The sequence below is a fragment of the Phoenix dactylifera genome, chromosome 11 (assembly GCF_051530095.1).
Source record: "Phoenix dactylifera cultivar Ajwa chromosome 11, Ajwa_hap1_PhDact_Kaust_v1.1, whole genome shotgun sequence".
Lineage (NCBI taxonomy): Eukaryota > Viridiplantae > Streptophyta > Magnoliopsida > Arecales > Arecaceae > Phoenix > Phoenix dactylifera.
The window spans coordinates 22,716,054-22,730,134 of record NC_143200.1 but is presented as its reverse complement, the minus strand read 5'-3'; the positions used below and the strand labels follow the sequence as shown (position 1 = coordinate 22,730,134).

Genomic DNA, 14,081 nt, shown 5'->3' with positions numbered 1-14,081 from the left:
CGATTACTCAAATTAAACCTTAAGCTCGTGTTGATTGGCGAGAGATTACATCTACATGAAAATAGCCAGATAAATAAAGGCTGCAAGGTGCAACGTTGGCTACGAGGTTCTGACATGACGCTACAGTGCTGAGACAACCTTCAAGATTATTTTAGATTTGATATAAAAAAAGGAAAAATTCAATCTATGTATATGTTTTTATACGGAAACTTCTCCCCACACTGACAACCAAAAATAACTAATAAAACAAATCAGTGTCACAGAAGTAACATTTCTAGCTTAGACCAAGAAAACAAAGCATACTCAATGAAGCATCAATCGCTGCAGCGCAATCAAAAATACCACTTTTTCATAGGGCTGAGAGGTATTCTTTTTTTTTAAAAAAGGCAGAGAAGTAGGATACACGAAAGGAGAGCAATTAGTTGACAGAGATCGCTGACAACAAAGCAGCCAATATACCAATTGACGAAACAGAATATATATATATTCTCATTTACCACGGTCAACCGTATATCACCAGCGACCTCTACAAGACTTCAAACGATACTGCAAAAATGAACATTATGAGAACGCATCACCGCACCAGATGCTTTCCAGTCCCGCTACAAGGTGCGATTCTTCTAGCTAGATGGGGAAACGAGTGATAGGTAAATTGCGAGTCATTACGCTATTTACTCAACAATATAATAAGTTCCGTAGTGCTGACAAATTGTGAACGTTCCTATGACATTTTTCACTCTTCTATTCATTCTCGTGTATATCATGATTTACACTCAGCAGGGATTCCAGAAACAAACAGAAACCAATCAACCATGAGGACTTGATGACACATTACAGATTAAAAAAAAAAAAAATTCAAATTTACAACTCTTCACTAGTGAGAAGCCGAGGCCTTATCCAGGAATTGGTATATAAGAGGATTAATCCACGGCAGAGAGAGAGAGAGAGACGCTTGGCTTTCATCCATTATGATTTATAGGTCCCGGTAAATTGGCTGCGGCGTCCACTTAAGATGCAAATTCAACCTTCCAGACTTAGCCCCCTCTAAAGGAAAACTCTCAGTAAATTCTCCCTCCATTATCACCCTTGTTAGTGTCATGATGCATCTCCCAATGTAATCCTATAATGGCGAATGATATTGTTAGAAACATTCTTTTTGCCAAATTTGAATGCAACTGCAAAGACTAGAGGTTCGATTTTTTTTTGTTGTTGTTTTCTTTATTCTCTGCATTCAAATCAGAACTCTGAGACGTTACAAACAACAAACAAGAACTTAGCCAAGGGGAATTTCCTTCAAGATTCATTTGTACTTAAGGATACTATAGGAATAATTAAAAGCTACCCAAGCTTTTGCAAACTCGCATGCAGCTAATTGTTGCAGCCAAAATGAAAAGATCGAAAGAGAACTCACCTTTCCAAAGGTATCATGGTCATAGACTTCCAAAATAAGCATATCATGTAGTCCATCTTCCACGACAAAGTCAAAGGTCTGGTTCCAAATTGGATTTAAGCTTTCATTTACTACCTGCAAAACAGGGCCACAGTTTTTCATATTTCAAAAGAGTACAAGGTTTTCAAAATTCGTGAGGATCAGAAAACTACCCTTGTTTTATTCTTTGTTTCTAATTTCTTCATACTCAGAACAACAAATGGGTCTGCCTTTCCCATCACGTCCATTGCAGGCAAATCTTCTGCAGATATAACTGTCACAGAGAGAACTCCTCTTATAATGACATCCTTTTTCCTAAGAGATGCTGTCCTGTCAGTCACAGCAGCATCGGTTCCATTCACCCCACTTTTGAGGGCCTTCTCCAATGAAGTCATTGAAAAACTTTGACTGACAAAAGGATTTAAAAACTCATTCTCCATGCCAAAAGGACAGTACAGAAGCTCTAGATGCACCTGAAGCGATAAGGCACAACATGTGTTATTGGAACTACAGCAGTTCAAGAAGTCCAAAATACACACATGCACATAAATATATGTATTATCGATATGAACAAAAGTTTTGAGCAATAGTAAACTAGTTGAGCCTCAACTTTCATCCAGCAAGTTGTTCTACCTAATATGACAGAATAATTCATCAGCACAGATAAATAACAGTTGATAAGTTTTTAGCAGGAAGGACCGATAAAAAAGGCGACCAGATATTACAACCAGATATCAGTCTGACATGCACCCTCCCATGTTGAATTATAAAGCATTAGGAAAGAATTACCTTTACCCTAACCAACAAAGCATCCCACATATATGGGATTGGCTGAATAAATCAACTTATGATCCACAAAAGTTTGAGAATGTAAAAGGACTACCCCTCAGCCTGATGTCAACTCCCCAAACTGGTGCTTCCTAGTGACAAACAGCAGCTTCAGACAAAAGAGAAGCCTTGCCACAAAGTAAAGGCCAGTTAGCAATCAAGGCACCACCTTACAGTTCATACGGTTGAAGTTCATGCAACTAGAAAGCAATTCCTCAAGATTGCCCTACATTTGGAGAAACTCCAGACAGACATGGAGATTTTTAAGGCATAAATGAAGCAAAAGATCCCAATTAAAATGAAGTCTGGTAAACATATTACAATATCAGAAGAAAAAGTGATATCAAGCAATCATATGCATGATCACAACAATTCTACAAAAATATTATACACTAATTTAGAAAGTTACACAATAGGACATTTTTCAAAATACACCTTAAAAAAACCATTCGAAAATTTAAGGGGAAGACCAGCCTCATTGGAAAAATAGAACCCTAAGAAGAGGCACCAAAACATGAAAGTGAGGGAGAGCCAGGCTACTAAAGTTATTTGAGGAGTCTATGGTTAGACCTAAAAGATCAGTCAGTTTGGAGAAACAGAGCTACTCTAACGGATCTGCAGTTTAAGCTCATTCAACTGCAGAGCATATTCAAAAAACTTCAAGACAAGAATACAAGAAAACAATATTAGTAAATAACTATAAATCAAACTACATGATATAGAATTATTTATTATAACTGTCATAAAACAAAATAACAGGAAAGTACGGAACAGCACCAACTACTTTACTTTCACATTTTCTCCTAAAATGCAGGTTGATAATTCCTTTAAGCTAATCGGTCAGTCATTTCATTGCCCAGCTCCAGAATTTGTGAAAGGAAAAGAAGAAGTAAACAACAACAAAAACAATGACGGATCTATAGATAAGGATGAGCATTTTCCAATTATATCCATGAAAAGCTAAAGATTTATTAGTTACGATTTTATTTAGTTATTTGTAAAATGCATGCCAGTTTAAGCTACAGGTGTGCTGGCCTCCAATAGAATGCTTTGCTGATCATGCAATCCGGTCCAGGCATCTATAACAGACTACATGCTAGTTTTTTTTTCTTTTTAAATTAGAGTTAAGATCTTTTTCTCTTTTTTTTTTTGGTACTAAGAGTTAAGATCTTCATCATGCCCAAAGGTCCAACCACAGAACCCAATATTAAATCAAGAAATAGGATTAAACACAAAAACTCATAATAAAGACACTAGTGCATGTGAAATTGGAGAGTGAAAATCTTTATCTTCATATTAAACAGAATGCAACAAATAGCAGGCGACGGACTAAATTACTACCTTTTAATTTATTTTTTATTTATCCATTCTTTACAAGTATCTGACCTTTTTTTGTCTGATACTTGTTGTACTTCAGAAGTTTGAATTTGTGAAAGGCATCTCCATTTTTATTGTTTCTTCTTTAGCATGTCATTACCATATGTGATCTTTAAAATACTTGATTTTGTTACAACAAAAAAAAAAGATACAAAGAAAAAAAAAATCTATGATATGCAAGCCAACCTGACCCCTCTCTTTCCTATCTCTCTGGATTTCCAGATCTTTGACTAGTTTCAACCAGATATCCTTCACTTTTCCAGGCTGAAGGTCTTTTAACCTCACTTGAGCACAACCAATAAGTTCGGATGGTTGGATCCCTTCATCATCATATATCTTTACCGTCAAATGCTGAGTAGACGCATCTTCAACTATGAACTCGTAGTGTTCATTCCAGATAGGGTTCAAATCATTGTTCTGTATAAGATATGAAGTTAACTCCAGATAAAAGACACAAGATCTGAAAAGCAAGGAAAGAATTTGCATGTAGACTTACAATTGTTTTGCTAGTCTTCATTCTGTCACGTAATGGGCGTACATACAACACAGCATAGGGATCGGATTTTCCTATTATGTCTTTATTAGCTAAGGACCTTGCTTGGACAAGCTTTACTTCCAAAATTCCAACAGGTTTCAGTTCTAGGTCACTAAGCAGCAATAAACTGTCATTGACATTGTGAAACAAGTGGAAGTACAATTTTCAATACAAATGCACCAATAAATGACTATACCTGTAATCCCCAGGTAAAATGGGAACAATTTTTCTTACTGGCCATGTTAAGGTGTCTTCAATAGCATCACGTATTGTTCCCTAGATGAACATATTATTTTCATAGTATCAGTAGGTATGTATTGGTGTCCATGCACATAAAAGAGATGCAATGTGCTAAGGAAGGAATTATCAACCTCAATTGCATCAGAAATTCCAGGAAGAGATGATATTTCACCACCAATAACCTTGAGAGTGAAATCCAGCTTTTTCTACAGTCAAAGGTATATCGTTATATAATACACAATACCACAGTAACTAACAAGACCAAAACATTAGACATAGTGTTTTCACCTTCTCTCTCAATGAATAACAGACAGCACCAAAGCAGGGAAACTCCTCCACCAATGGTTTAAAGATTAAACGAAAAACACCAGTAAAACCAATGTTTTTCACCTGGATTGGAAATTTTGCAGCTTGTAAGAATTTGACTAGTTTGAAGCAATGGGAGAAAAAAAAAAGATTGATAACTGAGTACTTCCAATCAACTTCCATTAAATTTATGGTTTCTCGCATTCTGTAAGTTCATCTATTTCAATTTGTTTAAGAAATAATAAACAATTCGCCAAAACAGAAAAGAGCTTTTTACAGTATTATCAGTGCAGATGATTAGTAAATGATCCAAGCTAGAGCTAGCTTGCCTCACTTGCAATCAGCTTAATTAAGCTTGAAATAGAAATAAATCAAGGTTTCTAAGTGCTTGCCCATGTCAGTCCAGCACCAACACTGCCGCTAGGTAATACAACATCCACTAAATGCTTTTTTATTATTGAACAAAAAGACTTTTCTAAATTCTTAAGTTAATTTTAACATTGTTTTTGTTTTAGTATAGCTCTAAACATGCATTGGCACATCTCTGCAATTGCATCAGCATTGAACATGCTGTTCCATGCTGGTCACTGTCCAGATATCTCCTTTCCAACAACAGAAATCCTTGAAATAGATAAATAATTAAAATACAATATATTCTCTAGTTTGTATTTGCAATTATTAAAGACAATATAATATGTATATTAAAGAATGTATTTCAACTATAACATTGAGATATAACAGCGGAAATTTGCTCCAAGTGTGGGTTTGTCTACATAGAGCCTGCACTATTGTTTGGCTTGGAGTGTCGGGCAATAAAGTACATGAAAACAAGTTGAGTGTAGCAGAAATGAGAACGTTAAGAAGAATTTGTGGTAAAACTAGAAATGATAGATTGAAAAATGAATATATAAGAAGGCCGTAGGAGTTGCACAAATTAAAGACAGATGGACGGAAAATCAATTAAGAATTTAAGATAGTGTGGACACATACAACAAAAACCTGAGGAGGTTCTAGTAAGGACAGGTGCACGTATGTATCTACGTACGTGTGGGTCTATACATTATATCTACACACACACACATACATATATACATATATGTATGTGTATATATGTATGTATGTATATGTGTATATATATATATGTATATGTGTATATATATATATATATATATGTGAATGTTTATGTGTGTATATATATATATGTATGTATATGTGTGTATATACACATACATATATGTATATATAAGCACCAAGAGATCTCAAGCACTCACAAGATCTCTTAAATGAGGTGTTCACAAGCAGCTCAAATTTTGCTCAAGTTATATAAGCATTTCTTGATTACAAAATGAACCGAACTTGAGCTAGGCTTCTTGAGCTCCATTCAGCCCTAAGTTCAGTTTTGGAAATATAAATTGGCACGTGCGTGTATACGTATGTAGGCTCTCACAAGATTTCTTAAATGAGGTGTTCATGAGTTTTGCTCAAGTTATATAAGCTTTTCTTGCTTACAAAAGTAACCAAGCTTGAGCTAGGCTTAGCCTGCTTGCGCTTAGTTTGTTTACAACAATAAGTTTACTTTTAGAACTATTAAAATGGTGTAATGAGTGAGTATTCAAGTCACTTTATTAGGAATAGTGAAAACACATGCACAATTAAGAGGATATCAGCTCACTGTAGTTGAAAGTGTAATTAAACTATTTCTCATGATTATAAATCCATTAGAATATACAAATAACACTAAGAGGATATACATTATGCTATATAACTTGAGCAAAACTCTCTATAGCATAATTATATAGCATATAGTAATGTCCTTGATGCTCTCACATCATGCCTTAATGACGAATACCAATGCAATATTTTATTGTTTTAATGTTTGAAAAGGTAGAACCCTCTATAGCATAATGTAACATTACTCCAATTATCAACAACACAAACTCTACTTGGATGCCCTTATACTTATTCAAAGGACACTTCTGAGAATTCCACCATGAGGCTGCTCAAAAGCCTCAATTCAAAACACCGAAACAAGGATCCTTTTCCAAAGAATCTCCAGAAATGGGCCAACTCAGATCAATACCTAGCTCTCTTCCTTATGAGTGGCGAATTAGGTACATTAGCCCCTTAAGATTAAACTAAAAGAAAAAAATTTAGGTTCTGAACAGCGACATCAAATTGGCTTCTTATCCAGAAGGATGAAATCATCCATTACTGCACAACAGATCCACAAAATTAATTGAGAGACATGTACTATGAGCACATTTTTTTCACAAATCTACCGGGGGCTGCAAAAGCATAGCATTGTGATTCACATTTTCCAAAAAAAAAATATTAAGTAGATTGGCTTTGCAACTTTTTCAAAATGGAAAAAAAACCCAGGAGAGAAAGACTTTAAAAAATAAAATAAAATAATCACAGGACATAATTCATGAATAGAGCGAAATACTGCAGCATTACACAGTCAGAACAGTAATTCATCAAGGATGCAGTGACATAATTATGTATGCACCTAGCCTCTCTATTGATTACTTCAGAATATCTGCCGTTTCGAATCTAAGCAAGAAATACTTGTATTACCTGTATGGGAAGTGCCACACCAAGTTTTGTTTGAATATCAAGTACAATGTTTGGATTACCATCCCACTGCAACTCCAACTCCATGGTAATCCCAGAACTATCATCTTCAATTATAGAAACTCCTGGAAAAGATGATTACATTATAAATTTCTAATAAAAAATTGCTATGAGAAAGTTTTGTAATAGGATAACCCCATGACAAAAAATTACCATGTTCTCATTTGAACACAAAATGTAGTAGATCATTAGAAAATATACTGTGCAATGATATGTATTTCTTTGGATCTTGAAGAGGTTATATTTATCATTTTTAATAATAAAAATAACTAAGATGAAAGGGGGGAAGAAGAAAAGCAATTATCCCAATAACAGGCAATGAATGAAATTACTGTAATTTGCATATTATTGGAGCAGTAATGTTATCCCTTCAGCAAAGTGAAATTCGGATAAATCAACAGGGTATGAAGTAACTCTAGGAAATAATCAGATGTAATAGCAACTGTTTGAAGGACCTACCTGTAAATTGTGGAGCAACAGTGCCAAGAGTTAGTTTTGCAAATTTAAGTGAAGATAAGATGGATGATTTATATTGTTCAAGAATTGGCTCAACAGAAGTCCTTATCAGCTCAGATGCTGCCTGTGACAATCAAATGGCAAACACAATCAAGCAATCCTATGCAAGAAGGAAATTTCTTTCTTAATCACACATTAGTCACCCTATCCATATAAGTTCTCTACGGATGTTTGCAAACAAACTGAAATGTACTACTTGGTGCCAGTCTTTCAGAATTTGAAAGCATAGAGCAGTGACCAAGAAAGAATAAATCAGGACCTCATTAACATAAGGCCAGATTTTCATCAATTCGAGGTTGAGCCAGTTCAACTGCAAGAATGATAAAAACCAGAATCAGTAAGACATTAAAAAAAAGTGGCACATAAAGAATGTCGTTTAAAACCAAAACTAACTCAACTTCTGGCGCTGTGAGAAAACAACCCATGATGGATAAAACTGAGCTGGAAGAATCTTTCTGGAATCTTCGACTGTCATCTTTGAGAAAGCTGCCACTATAGCAGCCTGCAATAAGAATACACATTGTCCATCAGCACAGGAAACCTCAAGAGGCACATATATTTTATCTATTCACTATCAAATGAGGTAAGAAATTTCTTTGATCCCAAACACAATGAGAACAAAAACTTGATGTCACAGCATCTTTTAGTTGGGCAAAAATTGGTGGATGTATTGTTTCAGCAGCAGAAAAACCCAAAATCCAGATACTTTAGACCCTCTATTAAAAAATATTTTAAAATTAAATGATCTCGAGCATCTTCAAATATTTAAGAAATCAAGTCGATTCATGGAAAATAACTAGTAATCTCACTTATCCACAATTTTTTGCATTTCAAGTACAAGAAAAAGTACTGCAGTTTTAATATCAACATATGTAATGCAGGCTTCCAAGTAGACAACATATATCTATCTAGACATTGACATATTTTACACATAACATATACCTTCATATCTTTAGCGACATCATTATCATTAAATTGTAATACATACATACATGCATGCATGCATATATATATATATATATATATATATATATATATATATATATATATATATATATATACATACATACACACACACACATACATACATACACACACATACATACACACACATACATACATACATGTATATATATATATATACATATATATATATATACATATACATACATGTGTATATATATATATATACATATATATATATATATATATATATATACATATATATATATATACATATATATATATACATATATATATATATATACATATATATATATACATATATATATATACATATATATATATACATATATATATATACATATATATATACATATATATATATACATATATATATATACATGTATATATATATATATACATATATATATATATATCTACATATATATATATACATATATATATATATACATATATATATACATATATATATATACACATATATATATATATACATATATATATATATATACATATATATATATACATATATATATATATATAAGCTCTTAGCTCCACCGTCGGAAAAAGGGTTGGTGTTGGCTAGCTCCCCATTCTGAAAAACGTCCAGAATGGCCTAACCAAAAAGGGACTTTCCTGGATCAGATGAGGAAGGGTACGAGGGGTCCCCAAATGCACGAAAAAGGCCCTTTATATACATATATATGTTTGTTTGGTCTAATATTTTTATGAGATGCAGACAATCTTCTAGACTACCTTTTAATCAGGACAAGCTGGGCCTTCTGGTTGGGTTGGGTTGTGCCCAACCCACATTCTACCCATTTGCTGCCCAGGTGTAGCTTTTGGACCTAAACATAATTCACAGGTCCGAAGTTCTTAGTACAAGAGACTACAATAAATGAGCTAGCAAGACATATCCCATCATTAAGATTGCTACAACAAGCCAACTACAGGAGTTAGAAAAAGTAAATAACTTTGTTGAAAGTTGAAGCACTGCAGCGGAAATAAAATAACATAATCTATAATGGCACTTTGTCTTCCCACCATGCTTGTTATTAAAGAATTATTGCTGCATAGGTTCCCATGGATTTACTGAGAAATTAACTCATCATCAGCTGATAATGTTTCAGTTTCATCCACTAATTTGGTTCACTCAGCAAGTCAACATTTGTTCTCCCTGAACTTCTCGAATTGTTAATTCTGGATAACATGACAAGCGATCTATGTATTTTGACTTCTGATATTTTTTATTGAAGCTCTTCTGCAAAGTTAGCAGATAGGTGATTCAGTGATTCAACATAGCTGTTCGCATCATTTTGAGTTTTGACACATGCTATTCTAATTCAACTGTCCTCTTTGCTTATATTCCTAAATTTTCTCTGACTCTTCTATTTATTAATAGATTAACAAAATCTTTTTTTTTTCGTTCCCAGTGTTCTCCAATACTTACAAGAGCATGATGCTTAAGAACTCAACTATCATAGCCGGGTCTCAGTGAATTCTGCATAACATTCTTCCATGTCTCCTTGTTAGAAATATTTTTCCCCGGTTCCTCACGTTGAAAATTAAAATCTCTTAACTTGTTTATTATCGAAATCAGAAATTTTATGTAAAGGTTGCTGGGTATGGAAACACCATAGAACTGTATTTCCACAACAAGGACAGTATCATGACAATCCTTTTTAGTGATGTTTGAGAATCCTTAAGAATAACAGAGATGTTTAGATTTCATTATTATGCCAATTTTGTTAATGATTTCAGAATGACTAAGAAACGTTATATGAAAAGGCATGCCCAACCATTTGATTTATCTGATTATTTTCATACTGAGTTAAAAACCCAGTTTGTTGATTCAATTAAAATTATATAAATAAAAAATGCTGTTAGAATTTAGAAATATGTCTTAAGAATTTCAATGGTTTCTAACTCATCTGGTATAGATCATTAACTGTTTTCGAATAGAAACTTTCATAAAAGTAACCTTGACAATGACTCCTAGCATGAAGACAAATATGCATAACTACTAGATATCAATCATATGCCTTTCCAGCATTCCAGGTGACCTGTCCTGATAAAGTTTTGGCTCCGCAACTATTTTTGTTCTCACTTCACTTCAAGCCAAACTCTTTGGACGAGTATGTTTCTTTCAGAAGCTATCACTAGGAGGATATACTTTAATGTTCAGTTCATGAAGTGTGTATGTTCTTAGGATATCCTCATACTCATAAAGAGTCAAATGTTATAGCCCCTGATTTTGTAAAAGACTTACTTATGCTGATGAGACGGAAGCTGGATCTGTAAACTATTCTCTACTCAGGGGTTTTCCTATTCCTCTTTTGCTGTCTTGTGAGAATGCTAGAGACAAAAAACCAATTAGTTATCCCCTACAGCTATAATTATGGAAGCTTCTGATTTGGAAATGTAGGAATGCCCGCTAAGCAGAGATTGAAGAAGAAAAATCCTTTTCAGTCCTCACAGCCAACTACTAAACCTGAAATCCTTTAATCTCAAATTGTATTCCCTTTGTTGGTTTCTAGACTGAAAATAGACTGTGGTTTTTTTTTTTTTTTTAACACTCTAAAGAAGGAAAACATAATCATTGCATAGTTTTATCAAGGAAGCAGCTTAGCAGGTAAAACCAGAAGCATCTCCACACCAGGCAACATAAATTGCACCGCATTGAGATAACTCGGATATACAATCTGCACCTACGAACGCCATTGACATAATGTGAGTGCCAGAAGACACCTTCATCAAGACTCGTATTAAGATAATGAAATAAGAATCCAATCACCCAAATTAAAAATAGCATCCATTCCTTGTCGTCCACATGCAAATTCATCAAAACAGGGTTAATAGCTTATCATTTTTTTTTTAAAAAAAAAAAGAAAACATAAAACACCTGCAAAGCAAAGCAAGAAAAGAATGTACCAGCTCGGATCGTTTCTTGGATCGGTAATTCTCGGAACGGACGAAGCCCATCACCAGCCCGACCCCAACCACGACTCCCAGGAACAACCCCAACAAGAACGCCATCTCCGACACCTCCACCCACCACTTCCCAACCCAGAAGAGAGTTCAAAACCCTATCCCGGATCGGTGAACAAGAGCTTCAGAAGGACCAAGACAAGCCGGAGAGAAGGCAAAGCCTTGGAGCTCTCTCTTGAAGTCTTCTCCCCTTCGAATCAAGAAGAGGGAGGGCTTGGGATTTCTTGGTGCGGTTGGGAACAGATCGAGGACCTTCTCGATCGATGATGAGGACACGAAAAGAAAAGAAGACGGAGAAGCGAGGAGAGGAGGCGAAGGAGACGGCAGCAGCCGGCTTTGGCTAGTTCTTTTCTTCGGCGGAACGAAAGTGAGGGCCAATGACAACCCGGGCCTTCCCTTTCCTTGCCGACTTGCCGCCTTGCCGCGGCCCCCTTCTCCATCCGTCCGTACGTAAGATATCTCGTGATTACCACGTGAACGGATGGATGTAGTTGTCGTTATTTTCGGCAATGATATCTTTAATTAAGTAGGCCATTAAGTTTGGCTGGATCCGGACGTGGTTAGATAAATGTGACCGGCCAATTATTAGAGCTCTTTCTTTACATGTGTCTGGATTCCAGAGTGAGATGATGAGGGTATTAAGGGGTTAGGTGGGACCCTTTTCGTGCTGACCCGTTTTAAGTTTGACCTATTTATTAGATAATAGGTTGGGCTAGCAGATCCAATGCACGTATGACATGGCAGGATATGATATTTTAGGTTATTCAAAAAAAAAAAAAAAGGGGCTTAAAAGAGTGCTAGACTACCTATTATTACAATCTAAAATTTCATCCAAAAAAAATAATCAAAAAATATTTTAAATTTATTAGTTTTATAAAAATATTTAAGATATACTCAGCAAATAATCGATGTGGACCGCCCACCCCCACGATCCTCATATAAATTTATTTTTATAAATCTAATAATTATAAAAAAGGTTTAAATTTTATAAGTGGAGTTGATGACTTCTTAATCAACATTAGTGCCACTAAGATAATACCTTTTAAAGATAAGGCATAAGAAATGTACAAATATAAAAGCTAATATGTTATAGCTCTTGATATTTACCAAGAATTGCCAAAAGGTTGCACACGCAACTAAAATCAGGCGGCTCGATCAAACTCTTGAAGAGGACTATTCAAAAGCATGATATACGGAAAAATAGATTGCAGAAAAGGTTATGATATGCTGCAGAATTGATTCAATGCGTACAAATATTTTTATTTCGATAAATCATACAATGATAGAAAATATATTTTAAATGAGCGGTCGATTTTCTTACGAGTCGTACTCATGGCTGATGCCCGGGCATGACATCCAAACTTTATATCCACACGGTGCGTTGCTTGGATCTACTTCAAACAAAAGAGCCTTGATAGAGTTTTCCCAAGCCCTCACATCATTACATGAATCTAGGTGAGAGAATTTGAGAACAATAAAGAGAGAGAGAGAGAGGAGTGGGGGGGGGGGGGGGGGGGGGGGGGGGGTTTGAATCCAAAACAGATGGGTAGCCTACCTAAATTAGTAAGTCCAGGTCTAAGCACGCAGCCAAGGTGCATGCACAATTTACAAATGAGCTGAATCAAAACCTCAATAGGCCATATTTGGGATTTTGATTAATAGGCACTGATAGGTGCATGCTACACCTGGCCGGTGCCATCACTTTCTATGATGAGGACGAGTAATACCTTCGCCACTTGGGCATCTCTACGGAAAATATAAGTAGCCCTATCAGATAACATCTAAGGACCTTTTTGGCCAACAAATACTCCACGCTAACTTAAGCATCGGGGAGCCTTAATTACCGGAAACACCGGTGAGATTTTGTGCAGGCACTATGAGTATAATTGATCCATGCTCGATTAATCGGACTGATCACATCACATGTCACTCTAAAATCCAAGATCGCGATTTAGAAAAAATATATAGTGTTACGACTTAGTATTTTTTCTAAATCAGAATTGACACAGAATCACACAAATAAAAGGTGCTGACGATATAAATGTTCCTAAGGCATATCTGGCTGTTTTAATCCAACGAGCATTGATATCCTAACCATTGTCCCAGAATTTGACATGTAAATTAGAGATACATAGACCCAGCCCATATGGGCATTGGTGTAGCATGGCCATTTCTTGTTCCTTCCAATTGTATAGTTTTTTGTTCCTCGGAACATCCCCGTATGTCTTCTTTTTCTGTATTTCA

General features: G+C 35.1%; 1 protein-coding gene across 2 annotated transcripts; it reads right to left on the bottom strand.

Moving 5' to 3' along the window:
* Window positions 1–644: 644 nt before the first annotated feature.
* LOC103706481 (synaptotagmin-5-like) lies at window positions 645–12,260 on the bottom strand. Of its 2 annotated transcripts, XM_088707291.2 has the most exons (14): window positions 11,781–12,206; window positions 9,606–9,697; window positions 8,264–8,367; window positions 8,125–8,175; window positions 7,809–7,929; window positions 7,293–7,414; window positions 4,698–4,799; window positions 4,541–4,615; window positions 4,366–4,445; window positions 4,131–4,281; window positions 3,821–4,051; window positions 1,603–1,902; window positions 1,412–1,525; window positions 645–1,120 (listed from the first exon to the last, which is right to left on the bottom strand). In XM_088707291.2, the coding sequence occupies exons 3-14, from the start codon at window positions 8,288–8,290 to the stop codon at window positions 974–976; spliced, it is 1,521 nt and encodes a 506-aa protein (XP_088563417.1). In that variant the 5' UTR covers window positions 8,291–8,367; window positions 9,606–9,697; window positions 11,781–12,206; the 3' UTR covers window positions 645–973. The 2 variants fall into 2 exon arrangements, with proteins under 2 accessions (XP_088563417.1, XP_088563416.2); XM_088707290.2 differs by lacking the exon at window positions 9,606–9,697 and having other exon boundaries at window positions 8,125–8,177; window positions 8,265–8,367; window positions 11,781–12,260.
* Between the last annotated feature and the right edge of the window lie 1,821 nt (window positions 12,261–14,081).

What these genes read in the sequence shown, in the direction of transcription:
- LOC103706481 (XM_088707290.2), bottom strand. Translation starts at nt 11,885, where the DNA reads ATGGCGTTCTTGTTGGGGTTGTTCCTGGGAGTCGTGGTTGGGGTCGGG. An exon ending in TGTTTTCTCACAGCGCCAGA is followed by an intron (nt 8,178 to 8,264) that starts AGTTGAGTTAGT and finishes TATCATTCTTGC; the next exon opens with AGTTGAACTGGCTCAACCTC. An exon ending in ATAGGAAAGAGAGGGGTCAG is followed by an intron (nt 1,903 to 3,820) that starts GTTGGCTTGCAT and finishes TTATCGCTTCAG; the next exon opens with GTGCATCTAGAGCTTCTGTA.